Source organism: Phoxinus phoxinus, assembly GCF_949152265.1.
Source record: "Phoxinus phoxinus genome assembly, chromosome: 11".
NCBI lineage: Eukaryota > Metazoa > Chordata > Actinopteri > Cypriniformes > Leuciscidae > Phoxinus > Phoxinus phoxinus.
This window is the reverse complement of record NC_136886.1, coordinates 21568067-21588039: the sequence shown is the minus strand read 5'-3', so window position 1 is coordinate 21588039 and position 19973 is coordinate 21568067. Positions and strand designations below refer to the sequence as shown.

Sequence of the window (19973 nt, the reverse complement as noted above, 5' to 3'; positions counted from 1 at the left end):
TAGACTATGAATGTATATTATAAAATATATGAATATAAGAGTAAAACAAGAATGTGTGCGCTATAAAATATGGGATCATGAGAGCAAAATGTAAGTGTGTGAGAGAGTAGAAATATATGTATGTGTAAGTGTGAATGGAGAATTATTATATATAGTATGTATATCAGTCTGGCAAATAAAAAATGTACTAGCCAATGGCAATTCTATTGCCAAGGTGTGCCTTGGAGTATTAATTGTATTGTGCTACTGGATGAAAAGGTTATTTGCATATTCCAGTGTTATGCTTAACTAAAATATATATATTGTCTGTGTGTGTTATGTGCAAATGTCTTTTTTTTGCGTATCATATCAGTTAAGCTGTTTGAAAGTTCATATTACTTAATTAGGTGCAAGCTCATTCAGTTAAGCATAACACTGGAATGTACGACCAGTGAAGACAAACCAAACTCATGATGTATGTGCTTCATGAAGTTTGTTTTATTCCTGTTGTGAAATTCTCCCTTGGCTTCTCTTATATCTCAGCAGTGTTTGGAGGTATGAGTGTGAGGAGGTTTTTCTCTTCCCCAAGATTGGATTTTTGATAGACAGCAGAAGTTTTGAAAGTAGGGCAGCAGTGCTTAAATTTCAGCATCACAGCGTGTCCTGATCCATATAACTTTTGGCTGTGTGTTTAGGACACTCATAAGGGTGTTCTCTGCTGATTGAACATCATGAGAGAATGACAGACAGACAGTCAGAACTGAAACATGGGCTCCAGAACAGCCAGGACAAAAGGTCCCTCACCATTCAGAAGGTGATGTCAGCGTGAAAGCTGAAGCTGTGACCTGACCAGTACTGTCAAATTTTAAGACAGAACCCAACCTGAAGCTGAAATCTCTCATTCTCAGTCTATATCCTAATCAAGTGACTTGACCCTGACACATGGATTCTCAACGCTCTGACTAAAATATAAGAGAGTGTGTGTGCACACAATGAGTTGTTTATAAAAATTAACCCTACTCAAGCCCGTAGTTATTCACCTTATGTAGCAACATAGAAGTAAAATATTTTCTGTTTTTTTGTGTGGGCACTTCAGATTCATTTGCCGCTATAGGTAAATAACTGGAAGAATAACAAATTGCTGTAAATAGTAAAATAATTTGCTCTTTAAACCAGTGTGTTTATGATTACAATAATAAATTAAAATAATATAAGTACGAGTTTACAATATCAAGCAGCATAATGGACTTTTTTTGTACAGCTTAAATAAATGAAAGCGGATGAGACCCGGAAGCCTCGACACAATCAAGTTACAATGGCCACGCCCGCTCTTACTTTAAGAATAATGTGAATAGACGTGTGGACGCCCAGCTTGTAATTAGCAGGTTTGGCTATTCCAGTAAATACAAATCTACTTGCGCTACTGAATGCAGTGACATTCTAGAGTAGACAATAGAGGGTATGCATTGACGTCACTTTCCCTCCAGAACACGGCCACTCGGCCAGACTGAGTGGCAAAAGAGCTGCTGCGTGACTGGATTTAATAGGGAAAACTGGGAAAACGCAAGGAAAAAAATCGATTATCAGTTTAAACTAAAGGTTGGACCCGATATAGTGTCTTGTTTCCTGACATTATGAGCCTGATTCGACGCCAGGGAAATAAAGCAAATTTGCATGTGAACGCTTTATAAAAATACAATTTGTAGGTCTAAATCCAGGTAATCACTTATATCAATGTTATATATCATCATATCATCCAGCCCTAAAACTTGTATAGTTTTTGTCAGTGTTTATTTAAAAACATCCAATTATGGTGAATATATGGTATATCAGTGGGCGTAACCGCAGTCACTCCGGCCGACGGTGACGTCACACGCATACCCTCTATTAAGTCTGTGGAAGGTGTCATCATTAGGCTACTGTGTCATCGGATCTATGGCCCGTTCAACCACGACTTAGTGAGTGTCTGTCATTATACTGCCTATGTTGATATGTCATCTAGAGTCAAGCATGCATCATTGATCATTATTCCCGTGAAAATATTTTCTGTTTTGCTATTTAGAAAATATAATTAATTCTCTCGCTATCTCATTATAATTCTGTCATTAAAACATTAAGACCATTAAAACAAGAAAAGTGTTTAAAAGCAGTGCATCAACTACAAATATTTCTATTTAAATTCATAAATTTCTGGATGATGATTCGATGTAATTTGAGGGATTAATTCCATTAATGGCAGTGGCATATTTAATATAAATTTGTATATCAAATGGAAAACAGATTTTATTCAATCATCTTGTTTAATTTATTACTTGTTTTTTATTTTTTTATTTCATTTATTTTTTGTAAATCCTGATATGTGCATGGGAAATTGTGTACGCATATTTCAATGGCCATTTTGTACATTTATACATCAGGCACCTGAACCCTACTTATCATATTTGGGTTAAATTTCCACAGCAAAATTAAAGCCTCGTGCTCACTTATGCTCTTGTGTCTGAATATCCCAACAGCCATCTTCCAACTTATAATGAAAAACCTTCCCATAAAATTGGAAGCTATTATAGCAGCAAAAAACTGTGGTGTGTGGCATCTGTTCACATACACAAGACCTTATCCTTAAAGACCATAAACAAAACAAGGTAAACACAAGAGAAAATATGACCCATACTACATTAAATACAAGAAATGAGGATAAACGGTTTGCAGCTACCAAAATGTGAATTATTTCCTGATGAGAGCATTGAAATTGGAGTCTTGGTTATAAACCGAACACACAACCAAAAAAAAAAAAAAAAAGTTAAGTCTACTGTCGCTGTCTATAATCGGTAGTCAAGAGATTAAAGGGGGGGTACAATGGTGTTTCATATATTCAGAGTTGTTTACAGTGTTAAAGAGATGAATTCTCATGCTAATAATGGCCAAAGTTTGAAAAGTTATTTTGAACGAATAACAGAGAATTTCTGTGCTGAAAATCATACTTCCGGATTGCAACACGTTTCGGCTGGTTTTTTTCTATCGTAGATCTAATGACGTAGACCAGAGTGGAACTCCTTATATGAGCATTGCTCTCGGAAAAGCGCGTTCACGCACACGTCGACCAGAGGAGAGAAAGACCGCGCTCATCGACGCGCTACTACCGGAAATCATCATCAGCAGCGCTAAATAGGAATGGTTGATGTCAAGAATGTCTCCAAAAAAGTGTGTTTTGGGATGTGAGGGAAAGTTTACCTTGTTCAGCTTCCCAAAGAACCCAGTGTTACTGGAACAGTGGGTGCAGTTTGTATGTTGTGGAGGCTCCCGCTTGACTCTATAGCTCCGCCCACGCCCAGAATCAAGGACCTCTGCTTTTTCCGGATAGAATCGGAAAGCTGTATTTTTATTTTATAAATATGATGAAACTAAAGACTTTTTGGAGATATGAAGGACGCACTATTACTCTATAGGTACTCAAGATTAACATGAGATTGACTGAAACTAAGTATTTTACCCCCCCTTTAAAGGTGCAGTATCGAGTGTTTTATGACACAATTCATAAAAGTGTTGAGACAAAATGATGATGCATTAATCCATGTTTTATAATTTTGAAAAACAGGTGAGTGTGTGATTGTATTATCTTTTATCGTAATGAACAGACGTGTTAGGAGAGCCCAGGGAGTCATATATTCGAGTGTGTACAGTATGTGTGAAACCTCCCCTACTCTCTTGAAGGTGCAGGTATGGTGGTGGACTGGGAGCAGGAGACTGGCCTCTTGATGACGTCAGGTGACGTTCGAGTCATACGGATCTGGGACACAGAAAGAGAAATGAAAATCCAGGTACTACACACAAACACACATCATCTTTGTTTGCATGCTACTACAAGAGCCATGGGCCACAAAAAGCTTACGAGGCATCAATGGGATTTTATTGCCGAAAGGTATCGTTTAGGTGAAGGCTACAAAACATTTCCAAAGAATTAGATATACCTTGGGTCACAGTGAAGATAGTCATCATCAAGTGGAGAAATATCACACAAAAGTGACATTATCAAGAAAAAATTTCCTCAAATGATTCACGACAAAGAGTAAACTATTCTGGGAGGCTGTCAAGAGGCCTACAGTAACATTAAAGGGCCCCTATTATGCTATTTTAAAGTTTCCTAATGTTGTTTTGGAGTCTCCTACAACAGGTTTACATGCATCAAAGGTAAAAAAAAAAACGGTTTCATTTTCTCATAATATACATTTGCACATAACCAAATTTTCAATGATTCTCTAACAACTCGTCAGATGAATCAATCTCTCTAAATCCCTCCTTTCCACGAGCTACTCTGCTCTGATTGGCCAGACAGCTCAGTCTGTTGTGATTGGTTTACCGCATACAGCACGCGTCGAAAACAAAAACTCCCATTGCCATAACAACGTCAGCTCTGCTTGTCCTGAGGCTTCCTACACCATAAACTAAACGCAGTAACGAACAATGACGTCAATTTTACCGTATCAATCCGAGTGCGAGTCCGATGATGAAACACTAGAAGAACTACTAGTTGTTCAACCCGAACTTCCATCGCAAGGACGACTTGAGCAGGATGTTTCTCAGTGATTCACTACTCGGTTTGAGGTACATTATGAGATGTTGCAACTAATTCCTCACCATCAGCATCAACAAGTGCATGTCCAACCGATTATTTTACTTGTACTAATTTATTTACAGAGTATGTTTCTAATATACTGCGATGAACACGTGGAAACTGTATCAATAACAGTGCATGTATGCAATACATTAGCCAAGCTCTAGCGTGAATGACTGATGTAACAAACATTGGTAAAACAAATATTGCTCCATGTTTAATCTTTCCTCAAAGTAGTGAGAAAGACAGACAATCTGCATTAATAGACACAGTTTCAGGTAATAGTGGCCCACAACTGATTAGCAGAAGTATTTCAGTTAGACAGTAATAATGTGAGTTAGCAAGTTAGCAGGACACCTAGACAATATAAAACAATAGGTTACTGTCGTAACCCCGGTTCTCTGAAACATCGAGTGGAGAGATCCACCAGCTTTGCCCCGCTTGCCGCACGAGAAGCGAATATACTTACCCATTCACTCCTTATTCGTTACTTCCAACGGGGTTACAGGGAAGGGCTAAGAAGACCCCACCCCTAAAACCGAATGTGCTACCGAAATTCTGGTGACATCCAGCCGGTAGTAACGCACAAAGGTATGAGGAGAAGCCCAACTGGCAGCGGAGCAGATGTCCTGCAGTGACACTCCCCTAAACAGTGACACTCCCCTAAGCCCCTCGTGGAATGAGCTCTGATGCCCCCTGGGGGCTGCACTCCCTTAGATTCATAAGCCACAGCTATAGCATTCACAAGCCAATGTGAGAGGCGTTGCTTAGATATGGGACTCCCTTTGTGAGGGGGCGCCCATGAAATAAAGAGCTGGTCGCTCTTCCGGAACGCACTGGTCCTGGTCATATATGTCTGTAAAGCACGGACAGGACACAGAGCATTTAGCCTCTGATCTTCCGGGGAGGAAAACGGTGGAGGGTGAAAAGCTGACAGCTCCAACACCTCCGAAGTGAACGCAGGGAAGCACTTCGGCATGAAGGCCGGATTAGGCTTAAGGGAAACCTTATCTCCACTAAGAGAGAATTTAGTGCACGAGGGATGAACCGAGAGTGCATGTAGCTCACTGACACGTTTAGCTGATGCCAAGGCCAAGAGCAAAACTGTCTTGAAGGACAGCAGCTTAAGGGAAATACTTCCCAGAGGCTCAAAAGGATGTTGAGACAGAGCCTCCAGCACCATGGAGAGGTCCCACTCAGGAACAGTTCTCCTGACGACAGGCAAAGAGCGACGGGCACCCTTCATAAATCTGCGGATTAGAGGATGCTGCTCGACTGTTGAGCCGTCAAAGCCCACATGACAGGCCGAAATCGCAGCCAGGTAGACCTTAATGGTGGAAAAAGACCTCCCTTTTTCCATGAGGTCTTGAAGGAAACACAAAATATCAGGAACTGAGCACTGATAAGATGTGAGACCACGCCCATCGCACCACCCTTCGAACACTTGCCACTTACTGCCATATAAGGACCGTGTAGAAACGGCCCTGGCATTCTGTATAGTGGCAATCACACGCGGCGAAAGCCCCAGTGCGCTTAGGTTCGTCCTCTCACGGGCCAGGCCCAGAGAGCCACCCTGTCTGGGTGTGGGTGGTAAATCTCCCCGTTCGCTTGGGACAATAGGTCCGTGCGTGGGGGGAGGCGCCACGGCTCGGCATATAACAGAGGGATTATCTCCGCCAGCCACGGTGCCTTGGGCCACCTGGGTGCTATCAGAATGAGAGACAGGCTCTGCTCTCTCACCCTGGCCAGTGTTGGAATTATCAAGCACAGGGGAGGAAAAGCATAAAGCAGCACTCTGGGCCATGGGTGGGCCAGTGCATCTACCCCGAGTGGTGCGTCCACGTCCTTTAGCGAGAAGAACATAGGACAATGGTAGTTTTCGCGCGAGGCGAATAGATCTACGGTTGCCTGTCCGAATCTCATCCATAACATATCCACTATCTTGGGGTGAAGGCGCCAATCTCCGTAGATTGGGTTTCCCCTTGATAGAAGATCTGTTCAGAGTGCCCGTAACATGAGTCGCGCGTAACGACAGGAAAACCCGTCTGCTCCACACCAAAAGCTTGTAAGCTAGAGCGTGAAGTTTCGACGAGCGCACGCCGCCCTGACGGTTGATATAAGCCACAGCCGTGGTATTGTCGCAGCGTACGAGAACATGATGTCCCTGCAGGCGAGGCAGAAAATGATTCAGAGCTTTCCAAATGGTCAACAGCTCTAAATAATTTATGTGCGCTGAACGTAGTCTGCTCGGCCACAGACCGTTCACCGTTCTGCCCTCCTGGGTGGCACCCCAGCCTGTTAAGGACGCATCTGTCGTCACAACTTTCCGCATCATAACCCTCCCCAGAGGGGTTCCCTGTGCGTAAAAGTCTGCGCTCTTCCAGTGTCGCACGGCTGCCGAGCAGGCGCGCGTCACTATTACAGAGCGGCAAAGATCGCGAATCGGGCTGAAATGTAGTGACAACCCATTTCATGAACGCTCTCATTCTCAGGAGTCCCAGTGGCACAACTTGGATGGATGAAGCCATAAGACCCTGCAGCCTGAGGCATGTGCGATATTGCACTCTCACCCCCTCTCTGAACTGCGACAGTTCATTAGAGAGAGAATGCGCTCTTGAGAGAGACGCGCTCGCATGGAGACTGAGTTCAACTCCAAGCCCAGGAAAATGACATTCTGACTGGGTGTAAAATTGCTCTTGCTCACATTCACTCTGAACCCGAGAGATGTGATGTGCGCGAGCACACGGCAGGTGTCCTGCAACACTTTCTCCTTCGATTCGGCTATTATGAGCCAATCGTCTATGTATGTCAGAATCCTCAGACCAGACATTCTCATGGGTGCTAAACCCGCCTCCGCACACAGACAGAAACTGCGAGGACTTAGACTGAGCCCAAACGGCAGAACTGTGAATTCGTAACATGTGCCTTGGTAGGCGAAATGAAGAAACTTCCTGTGTGGCGGATAAATGCTTATATGGAAGAAAGCATCTTTCAGGTCTACCGATGTGAACCAGTCATTCTGTTTTATGGCACGGGCGAGCGAGCCATGAGTTAGCATTCTGAAATTGTATTTCCTCAAATGTTTGTTCAACACACGAAGGTCCAAGATAGGGCGGAGAGAGCCGTCCTTCTTTGGGACCAGGAAATAATGAGAATAAAATCCCTGATTCATCAGACTGGGGGGTACCACCTGAATAGCTTCCTTGTTTAGGAGGGAGGATATTTCCTCTTTCAGAATGTGTGAAGCGTTCTCTTCCGTGTGTGAAGAGAGAACGCCGTTGAAATGCGGGGGTTTCATTGCAAACTGCAATCTGTAGCCCTGCATTATAGTACGCATTACCCACTCGGGAGCCGAAACCGCTTGCCAAGCCCGTTCGTGACTCGCGAGTGTTCCCACCCGAGCCGCAGCGGAGCTGTGTAAGCCCAGCTGACTCATTTGTGATGCAATGGCGCCCTCTAATGGACGAACTAGGGGCGACATGCCGGGGTTTAGAAAGATTTTCTCTCTCTGCAGGGAGATGAATTCTCTCTGAGGAGAGAGATCCTCTCTCCGTAACGAATTCATTTGATGTGTTTTTTGTGTGTGTTTTGTGTTGGGGGAACACTGGGGCCGAAGCCTTTAATAATTTGGTGAGGGGAAGTGAGTGTGTGCGGTGTGGTGACACTGCTTTTTGACTTTTCCTCACAACAGACCCCTCGAACGTGAGCGGGGAACACACGTTCAACAAACACATGGGCTGGGCAGCCTCGCGAGAGACCCTGCGTCTTTTGGACAGGGGTTCTTGGACATGAAGAGAGTCCAAAGGGCTCGTAGCCCGGGAAAGTGGACTCGATGCCCCCACCGGACGAACATCAGGCAGGCCGCTTGCGTTTCGCGTCGGTGGGGGTAGGGTTAGATGGTCTTCCAGCCGCGGCCGCGGCGGGAGTAGATTTTCCCCAGTGCTTAGCAGGCGGTGGGTTATTCTGCCGTGGGGTGGGGGGCCTGTTGCGGGGCCTTTCCTTGCCCTGGTGGAAATGTCGTCCCATGGCAGGTGGGTTAGGCAAACGTGCAGGGGGTGTCTGGCGTGGGGCCGCCTTCCTAGGAAGGCATAACTTGAAGGCCTCATCCTCCTTCTTTTTGTCGTCACACCGTTGTTGCATCAATGCGACGGCGGGGCCGAAGAGAGCCCGGCCGGGCTCCACCGACGCGCCCGCGATGCGCCGCTTCTCACTGTCAGGAAGGCCCGACAAGTTAAGCCAGAGCGCGCGCTCTCCCACCACAGAAAGCGCCATAGAGCGCCCGCAGGCTTGGACGGCCTGCCGAGCGTTACGGAGGACGAGGTCTTTCACCGTGAGGATCTCCTTCCACAAGGTTAGAGAAGGAGTTCCCTTTTCCAGCTGTTGCCCTAATTCGTCCAAAATCTCCGCCTGGTAAGCGGAGAGGAGTGAAGAGACGTTCAGGGCCCTGACAGCCAATGTCGAGGATTTGTATGCGGCCTGGTGAACTGAGGCGGAAAAACGGTCCATCTTTTTGGGCAAGACCGGCTTCGGGGGAGCGAGCAGCCCTCCCTGAGCGGGGTTAAGGTGCCTGGCGATGGAAGGCTCGATAGCGGGGGGGGTCACCCATACCATGAGCTGCCATGTCCTTCACCTCAAGACCCGTGAGACCATGTTTGAAGTCGAGGGGGTCGCTTCAATTGTGCCTCATGTGCTTCGCGCACGCTGGAAGGACGGGGAAGAGTTGTTTTCTTGGACCGGGAGGGGGTCCCAGCACTTTCCCGTCGTAAATATCCCTCTCCTGGTCGGTGGCGCTCTGTGGAGCCGGCCATTCCATGTTGAGTCGAGCGGCCGCTCGCTCACAAACTTCCAGGAGGATGGACTGAGCCAAGGCCGTGTGGGCGCTAGCCTGGGGAAAGCCAGAGGGCGGGATGGCCTCCTCGTCCTCTGAGACCCCAAGAAGGGCCGCGTCATCCTAATCGCCGGAACCGGCTGGTTCGTCGACGAGCGTGAGGTTGCCCGCGAAGATGTCCTCTTTGGGGAATGCGGGATTGGGCTGGTCAGCCCAAATGAGTGAGGCGGCGCCCCGGGAGTCCCCCGGTAGCGTGTCGTCGTCACCGTGTCCCCCATCCGAGTCAGAGAGGCCGAGCTCGGAGCACTGGGTCGCTGCAACTTTCAGACGACGTCGTAAAAGCTTCTTGGGCAGCATAAGGGAGTGACTGCAATTTTCCGGGTTCTCCAAGGCTTCTTGAGCGTGTTTAAGGCCCAAGCAGACCACGCAGAACGGGTGAAGGTCCTTAGCGGCGATGAGCGCACCACATGCGGCCGGGCAGGCCCGTGATAGGCTGTTCCCCGGAGACGCGGAAGGTTTAGACAGCGACATTCCGGAGAAGAACTCGGAAAAATCCGTGGCGGGCAGCCGTGGAAGGAGGAGCAGGTGAAAACGGCGAGAGCCCGGGCGGCTCAGAATGCAGAAAGGCTGAAAGGACGACTGTCACGTCTGACGGAGGCTGATCAGGCGATATGTCCTCCTGAAGACACGAAAGTGAGCAGCGTAATCCAACCGAACTGTGTCAGTGCAGAGATCGCGAGAAGCGAATGTCAACTGGAGAATAGCAGCGCTTGCAGGCGTTATATGCCACTAGGTAAGGGGGCGGGGCCTTACCTGGCATTGGCTGCGCGCTTCTGTCTGTCTAGCCAGACTTGGTGCAATTGGATGCTTCTGCAGAGGTCAGGTACGGATGCCCTTCCCATAGGTGGATCTCGAACACGAGATGATGAAAGAGAACTCAAAACTAGTATTTTGAACACCGTCTTTTAAGAGCAAGCGGTTTGCGACTCCTGCATTGAACTCCGAGACTTGAGAAGCAGTCGTCAGTAAAATAAAGGTAACACAGCAAAAGTTTAGGATTATACTGCTGTGGTATCATGGTAAAGATTAATATTAACCACAGATTCTTCACATGCTCGTCCTTGGGCAGTGAAAAGAAAACTGTCTTTACCGTCACCAGGGCCGGAGTGGGACTCATTTTCAGCCCTGGAGTTTCATGCCTTAGACCGGCCCACTTTAGTTCCCGACTGACTATATTAAAATAATGTAATTAAACCCTCAGTATATAAGTCTGCAATAGTGCACTGTTTTGTACAGCCTTGTAATTCATTGTATTTTTCAAAAATAGAATTTTCTATTCAGTGCAATAGCCGTACACTGGGTTTTATAAATACAAAGGTCCCAAAAATGATCTGGCTAGGGGGTTCAGGGGCATATTATGATTCCACTGTCATTGTCAAAGAACATAGGAGGCTATGTAGGCTATATCTGTGTGAAATAGGAATTCATTGTAATAAAGTTATTCTCATTCTGGGCACAGTATGCAATAGGCTATTCCTCTACCTGCTCTCCTCTCTCATCTCCATCTCCTTCTCTCATTCTTTTTCTCTCAGTCTCTTTATCTTTAGGCTACCTGTAAATCTCCCCTTCCCGAAGCTGAGCTTTGATTGACACAGTCTTTGCAAACTGATTATTTATGTCGGTTGTTTAAAACTTCTATTGTAAAACAGCTGTTTAGTTTAGCCACTTGCATCTTATCTCGTGAAGCGTCGCGTTGGGATTCGCGCGCGGCCTTGGCTCGCGCTTCTGTGAACATAAATCCCACTTGCTTTGATCGGTCATCTCAAACATTTTGCCATTGCCGACGAGCGGTGTTTGATCGCTGAAGCAGCTCAGATGATGAGGTCGGTTATCGTCGTGATATGTGAATCATTGCAGCACTAAATTAGAGTTAATATTAGGCAATTATTTCACAACGTTATACACTCAGAAAAATCAGAGAACTCAATGGCTCTGACTCGTAGGCTATTTGGCCGCTTAAGTTTCTAGAGATTGTTTATTATTCTGGCCTTTTCAGCACCGCCTTTGCGCCTATTATCCATGTTTTGTATCTCTAATTTTTTTGTTCGCACATCTCTAACAACTGACTATTTTTTGTGGGGCTGCGAGAAAATAATAATAAAAAAATAGTGGGGCTGCGCTGTGACTGGAGCCTATAAAGGGAAAACTTTCAACCCAGTGCCATGACAACACCGGCCCTCCTGGCCAATAAAACAGACCGGCCCACCTGGAATTTTCCCGGTGCTCCCGATTAGCCAATCCGGGCCTGACCGTCACATTGTAGAGCACAGCGTCTCCTCGACATGATGCTATCCAGTGTCCACAGGAATCAGCTGCAGTGTTTTGGGTTTCAAGTTTTCCCTGGTGTCTGCGCGCGCAATAAGTGGGCGGGCAATATGCTAATGTTTCGTCTTGACATCACGACGAATCGGCTTATGACTTGTTTGAAAAACAATTAATTTAATTGATTCAGAGTCGACTCTTACTTTTGAAAGACAAAACTTTGCAGGATGTCAGCTATGTTACACACTACATGAAAGGTCATTTTCAAAAATCCCTAATAGGGGTCCTTTAAAAGAGTTGAAACTCTTTTTAGCAAACTACTGGTGGCAAGACACAAGCCTTTTCACAAGACTTTGTGAAGATGGAGGGAATCATGAATAGCTCCAAGTACTAGTCGATTTTGGCACAGAACATTCTGGTATCTGCAAGAAAGCTGAAAATAAAGAGAACTTTTAACCTTTCAGAATGACAATGATCCAAAGCACACATCTAAATCAACAAAAGAATGGCTTCAGCAAATAAAGATTTATGTTTTGGAATGGCCCATCCGGAGCTTAGACCTAAATCCTATAGTACCGCATTGTTCCGATTATAAGACACTGAATATAAGACGGCCGCCTGTTTTCAAGATTTACCTTTTGGGAAAAGGCTTTTTGAAGAGCAAATCTTGTTTTTTTTTAAAGAAAATACTTTAGTAATTTTCATTTAGCATATTTGTCATGTTTAAATTTAAATTTTTGTATTTAAAGTATGGCAAATACTGATCAAATTTACCAACTACAATCACATTTAGAAATAAAAACTGTTGCATAGCTACCATAAAAATAACCTGAAGTTCGTAGTTAGTAGATTCCACTGTGACTGATTTCTCACCTTTTTTATATACAGTGACAGATGCTGGCATGTCAAAACACACAGGTGTTTAATCCGCATTATCTGATCCAGGGGATATTAATGTTTTTTCCTTAGGCCGATCTCATAGCGCTGAAAAGACAGCAGTTTCTCCTTGAAATCGGAGGGCAAGCGCTAATCCATTACGTCGCATCATTCTTAGCGGCCGCTTCGAGGATATTGACAGGCGAGTGCATCAGTATGTAGCCAAAATAAGAAATAATGGTCCTAGCTTGTGGATAAGTTCAGCTTCTTGGCGATTTCTAGTGCCTTCAGGTGGATGATGGCTCTGGGCATCCCCTCATTTATTTTTTCGGCTACGTACTGACACACTTGCCTGTCAGTTTTTTTCGAAGCGCTGCTTTTAGGACTGCGGTAAGCTTTTCTTTAACTGTTAGCATTTTTAAGACTGTCTTTTTGGGCTCGTCATCTTCTAACATTAAACTCTGACACCGTATTTCTTGGCTGCTTAATGAGAGTTGTTTGACTCCGCTGCGTTTACCAGTCCTGGGGGAAGCACTCGTTCTACACGTATTTGGTGCTCACTATTGTTGCGGGTGTATTGTTGACATGTAAAAGTATAGACCCTGAATATTAGACGACCCCATTTTTTCAGATGTATTTCCAAGAAAAAAACATTGTCTTATATTCTGAACAATACGGTAAATCGTGGGGTGACCTGAATATCTATTTCAGTCATGAAACTCTAGAGGGTGCAGGCTGATTGGTCCTTTAAATGCAATTTGCAAGCAATCACATCATTACCACATGGCACAAGCTGATTAGCCTCTGCTGATCCTGCAGCCAATGAGGTTGTTTGCTGAACATTTAAATCGTCTGGTTCAGTGTTTGCTGAAGCCTAGTCCTGCAGTGCGTTATCAGAGTTCATCTGAAGTCCTCCATCTTCCCCAACTCCACCTGATTAGATCTACTACAGGATTTATGTACCGGTATGTATTTGGGCAGTAGCAGCATATCTTACATGCTCACAGTAGCTTGTCAGCAGTGGAAAGTTCATACTTGCTCTGCAGCAGCAGTGTAGCATGTCTAGTCTGCCAAGACCAAATATATTAACATTGCCATATTCAATAACATCCTAAAAACTATTCTGAGAGTTTTCATAATTTAACATTTCCATTGACTGATATTGCAGATTCTTGTATTATTGTGTTGATGAGTATTCTTCAGTTTAATTATTTCACAATTTGTCTAAATAAGTGGGATCTCTAAAACTAGCACTTCACTGTGCGGTTAGACCTGCTTTTATGAGACGTCTGGCTGGACAGAAGTGAAGCGCAAGAGAAAACTGAAACTGATCATGCAGTTCAGTTCTCATGGATAGGCTTGGTCTCTCTCACACATTTGGTGCACTTTCAGGCGTAATTCAATAATAATTGTATGATAATATTATGATTTTAAGTACTGAAGCTTGACGTGTATTCTAAGATGTACTGTATTGCATTGGTGATTTCCAGCCCTAATTTAAGCCCTGAGGTTTTAGATTGGTGTCTCACATGGCATGAAAACTGCACACCTTTATTACGTAACTCATTCAGCTTTTGTGTCTCTATGTTGCAGGACATCCCAACAGGAGCAGACAGCTGTGTGACCAGCCTGTCATGTGATCCTCACCGGTCACTTGTAGCTGCAGGTCTTGGAGACGGATCTGTCCGGGTGTACGACCGCAGAATGGGACCGAACGAATGGTGTGTCACAATTTACAGAGCTCTAATTGTATTAATATACAATTGTATTATTGAGCAACTGGCTAGATCAGAAAATGAATCCGCATTCTAGTGTCTACAGGCAAGTCCTGTCTAGCACCAATGGGTCTTGGTTGGATAAAAGTATCTGTAACAATAACTCACACCTCCATGCGGCAGCGGTTCCTGGCCGTAAATTTGGGTAGGGCAGATTCTGGGTCTTAGCACTAGTTTACTGTATGATAAACATTTTGTAAGCTTTATATCCAAATCTGTGAACATCAGACTCACTTTTGACAGAATTCTAATGTCCTTGCGTTATCCAGCCTGAGGGTGGCACTCTAATGATGATTGAAAGACTTTAGAATACACGACAAACGCTTAGAATGCCATCTTAGAATTGCTTAATGATTTATTGCGCCTGAAAGTTGTTTTAGAATATTACAAGTTAGGAATTCCAGTAAGGAAAAAAGTAATGTCTATTCTAGAACAAACCTAAAATAAACACAACAGAACTACTGTATATAAAGGCTGTTCACATGAGCACGTTTAAACTAAAGGGTTTATACTTTCATTCATTTGATATGCTACTCTACATAGGAAGAACAGCCATGCCAACTAGTTGATGCAGACACACAGCTGAGGCGGACTGATATCGCCTTGGTCTGGAGCGAGGTTTATTTAACGTCACGTGAAAATAAGCAGGGCAGCCACAAATCTGCCCCAATGCCTCTCTACGAAGAGCACGCTGCAGTTCCATTTTTCACCACAGATTTACATTGGAAATTTGTGGGGCGTTGTAGAGTTAGGGAGGGCTCAGAGACCGGCTGCCCCGCTTAGTATTGCATTAGTTTACATGCCTGCTGAATCCATGCGCTACATTTTATTATATCCTGCTCACTTTACAATAGTCTAGAAAATTCTAAAAATATTTATTGCAGAATGCTAAACACATTTATGATTTATTATTAATTTAGTGTATATATATAGGTCTATGTTTGGATGAATATTTTAGTGAGGCTCTGCCCCACCTGCCCATACAGACAAGCCGCAGCTGCCTCCATGTGTTCACACACTATCACCTGCAAATTCCATGAGAAAACAGTGTAATTAAGTCATAAAAAGCCCAATGAATATTAAAATAATGCTAATTTAACAGCTCCCTCCAGTGCTAGCATTTCCAAACACTCAAGATTTCCCCTCTGTCACATCTGTCAGCTCTCTTCCGTGCCTTATTATTTATTTTCTTTCATGCACCTTTAAACACTCCACCTCTGTGCCCCAATGCTCAGGCTGACATTTCCCGTGTCACTCTGTTTTTGAGTTCCTTTTCATTCATTTGCATGCAGCTTGGGAGCTACTATACTTTAAGAGCATAAATTGTTTAATGAAATCGAAGTAAACGTGCACCCTGACCTCTGTAGAAATGCTAAAGTTCTGTCACAGAATGCAGAATCCATTATGCGGACATCCTTGCCTCAACTAACATTGCAGAAGTGTTCATGGTCATGGTTTCAGTCTAGTTTTTAAGGGTGTTTCTTCTGGTTACTTATAAAATGGTCTATTATGTATAGATTTTTTCACCCTCTTTTCAGATTTACACTTTAATTCTTAAAGTGTGAAAATATCATACAGTTGTCAACAGTTGAAGTGGATCAAAAAAGTTAATCAAAAAGTTAAGTTGTCCTAAGACAAGAACGGGTATTGTTCAAAATTCATGTATAACTTTGATGAAAGGTTTCGATCCACTTTATTTTTTTTTTAAAGCTGTGATTAGCTATACCTATACAATTTTAATATTTATTGTGTGAAACTGATTTATATAATTTTTTACAACAAAAAAAAACACTATTTTAATTGTGGCATATTTATTACAAACTATTTTTTCACTAGTAAAGGGTTTTTTTTTTCAAAAGCTAATTTTCTTGGTTATCAAAGAGATAGCATTGTCAGTAAAGATCATGCTTAAAATAGGAGGCATGGTGTGTAAAGAAACAGACAAATTAAGGTAAGTATCACTTGTTAACAATACATTTATTATGAAATATTTCCAATCATGCTGTCATTACATGATGTAAAAAAAAATATTTTTTTTTATATATTTCCATGATACAATGCATTTAAACACAAGAAGATGATATTACATATTGAGGGTTATGATATTATGAGATGTGGTGTAAGTTGCACTGTGATAGAAATGACTGGTTCAACTGAAAAACTCATGAAATTCCACCAAATTATCCAGTGATTCTTGTAAATACACTGATGGGTGTTGTTAGTTTTTTTTTCATGATTCTTTGATGAATAGAAAGTTTAAAAGAAAAGCATTTATTTGAAATAGATAATTTTTTTGTAATGGTGTAATGTCGTTTTTGTAACATAATGTTAAAGTCTTTAATGTAATTTTGATCAATTTAAAGGGGTCCACCCAAAAATGACAGTTCTGCCATCATTTACTCACTCTCATCTCGTTCCAAACATGTATTTCTTTATTTCTAAACCTGACCGGTTTGGTTCCCATATGGGCAAAAATGCATACATGTGTTCAGTAGAAGAAAGAAATGCATACAGGTTTGAGTGATATGAGGCTGAGGAAATGAAGACAGAATTAAAAATTTTTTGTGGACTATCCCTTTAATGCATCCTGTAAAAGAATAAAACAATTTATTTATAAAAAAAATTAAAAAAATTACTGACCCCAGACTAGTAATATTGAATAGTAGTGAAAGTCCGTAGTTCCAAAAATGCCCACGGTGTAAGAAACACCCTTCTAAAGAACTATCATGAAGAAATCACTGTTCTTCTGTGTTCTGGTGCATTGTTATTCCTGTAGCTCCCTCTAGTGTTCAATGTTCAATACTATTTCCTAATTTTTATGGAAGGATTGGCTTTGTACTATCCAAATATCTCTTTTTTTTCCCAGTCGTGTGATGACTTATAGGGAACACGGTGCTTGGGTGGTGAAGGCACACTTGCAGAAGGAGCCCGAAGGACACATTATCAGTGTCAGGTAACTGCTTTTTTCTCCCACATAATTCTAATCACTTGATCATAGAACTTTCTCTCTTATTGTAGTCAGGTTACAATTTGGTTCCCCTCTCTTTTAGTGTGAATGGGGATGTGCGGTTCTTTGACCCACGAATGCCAGAATCAATCAACATCTTGCAGACAGTGAAAGGACTGACAGCTTTGGACATCCATCCACAGGCAAACCTGTTCGCTTGGTGAGAGATGCGCATGCACCTTTATACATCATCCATACAATCAGTTCCATCGTGCAAAATATTGCTGTTTAGAAATAAACTTGACTAAAGTTATTAATCATTCTGCTTTTAACATCACATCACATTTGTAGTTAATTTAAAACCCCAGTTTATTTAAAGTGCCCCTATTTTGGTTTTCGAATATTCCCTTTCATGCAGTGTGTAATGTAGCTGTGTGCACGATAAATAAAGTTATTGTCTCCCAAAAGAAAGAATCAAATCTGAACCGCCTAAACGGGTCGTTTGTATTTCGTATCCTAATGCTTCACGGTTCTACGCCACTATGAGATACGTATTGCATAACGCCTGCCTGTTGTACGTTGTCAGTTCGCAAACAAATTTACCAGCCCACAACACATAGTTTTACTGACGACTGCTTCTGTATTCGGGATTCGCAAAACTCTTGCTCTAGAAAGATGGGTCAGTACCCAGTAGGCCTATATTTGGACCAGCTTGTAAGTATGAATAATTATTTATGTATATGTTTTTTACCGGGTGTCCAAATACTTAGTTTTGTGTTTTATATTGTGTAATTTTCCGGTTAACTGGCTTACTCGCGTTATTACTGTCTTAATGAAATACTTCTGCTAATCAGCTGTGGGCCACTATTACCTAAACTTGTGTCTATTAATGCAGGTTGTATGTCGTTCTTACTACTTTGAGTAATGATAAAGGATAAAGCAAGATTTGTTTTACAAATGTTTGTTACATGTCATTCACGTTAGTGCTCGGCTAACGTGCTGTTATTGATACAGTTATTGCATATGCACCGCAATAAATTAGAAATATACGCATTAGTTTGTTAATGGACATACTCTTGTTAATGCTGATGGTCAGTAATTAAAGTTGCAACATCTCATAATGTACGTCAAACTGAGTACCGTATCACTGAGAAATGTCTTGCTCGAGTCGTCCTTGCGATGGAGGCTCAAGTTAAATAACTAGTTCTTCCAATGTTTCATTATCGGACTCGTGCTCAGAGCTAACTGTAGGAAGCCTCCGGGCAGAGCTGGTGTGTAGCTTCCGACAGGCGCTATACGTGGTAGACCAATCACAACAGACTGAGCCATCTGGCCAATCAGAGAAGAATAGGTTCACGGAAAGGAGGGATTTAGAAAGACTGATTCATCCATCGAGTCGTTTGAGAATCATTGAAAAATGTGGTGATGTGCAATGGATAGTATGAGAAAATTACCTTTGATGCATGTAAACCTGTTGTAGGAGACCTCCAAAACAAAATTAGGAGTCTTTAAAATAGCATAATAGGGGCACGTTAAAGAAACAGTACTGATTGCACAGACTTTATTGTACCCCCATTTTTTTTCTAAATCAGATAGCCCTGTAAATCTGGTTACAGGGCCTGAATAAAATGCAGAGGAATGTCATGTCCGTGATATAATTCAGTCCTGAAATGTAACTAATTTAATCCCTTTTTTTATCTCATTCTCTGACTTTCTCTCTCTAGTGGCTCTATGAACCAGTTTATAGCTGTCTATAACTCCAATGGGGATGTGATCAGCAACATTAAATACTATGACGGTTTCATGGGGCAGAGAATCGGAGCCATCAGCTGCTTGGCCTTCCACCCTTACTGGGTAAGACACGTTTCTCAATGAAGACCTTGTCCCTTATAAGCTGTAGTGTTGGGGAAACTATTTTGAACTGTAAGCTGTCAAGATTTAAATTACCCATAAAGTAGTTAAACAACAGTCAAGGTACTGTTGAAGAAATTCCCCTACGCACCTGACGTCTCCTAATCGACGCCAGCTGAGTTGGACAACGTCTCGCCCCTTATGAACACTATCACTTTAGAGTAAGGTATCTAGTGTTCCACTAACCTGCTGCAGACAGACTCCAGACAATGATATTGACTCCATGGTTAGATAGCAGTCTAACCATGTTCGTGTGTTTGTTATTTCAACTTACTAACTTTGGCTAAAGTGTTGGGACATTTTGTTTTCAAAAGCATATGAATGTTAATCCTGCAACTAATCCTTAACACTACTAACTGAGGGGGAAATATTTTAAATGTATCATATAACTTGTTTTGTACTATATGAAAGCAGTATAGCACTAAAGCAAAAATGATCATGACGGCATAAAACTTCACTAAATAAACAAACCGAATGAAACTAATTTGAAAACACCCAAATTTATAACTTGAAAACATAGTGATGAATAGCAGCATGTAACTAAATATTTTTCTACAAAAAATTAAATTCTGCTCGGGGATTCAAATTAATCTGTGAATTGTTTTTAAACCACTTGAATTTCATCCAAACAAACCAATTCTCTAGAATGAATTGGACTTCCAGAGACTACTAAAAAAAGGACAATTTAGGAGATCTGTTTTTAGAAAAGCTAGTGCCATCACT

At 42.6% G+C, this 19973-nt stretch overlaps 1 protein-coding gene across 5 annotated transcripts in view; it reads left to right on the top strand.

The window, feature by feature from the left end:
* Window positions 1–19973, top strand: part of rptor (regulatory associated protein of MTOR, complex 1) — a 237387-nt gene that overhangs the window by 212826 nt on the left and 4588 nt on the right. For all 5 annotated transcript variants that reach the window (XM_079627480.1, XM_079627478.1, XM_079627479.1 and 2 more), the window contains 5 exons: window positions 3691–3797; window positions 14211–14338; window positions 17259–17345; window positions 17443–17559; window positions 19064–19193. In XM_079627480.1, coding sequence (XP_079483606.1) covers window positions 3691–3797; window positions 14211–14338; window positions 17259–17345; window positions 17443–17559; window positions 19064–19193 — 569 coding nt within the window. The remainder of the gene's footprint in view (window positions 1–3690; window positions 3798–14210; window positions 14339–17258; window positions 17346–17442; window positions 17560–19063; window positions 19194–19973) is intronic.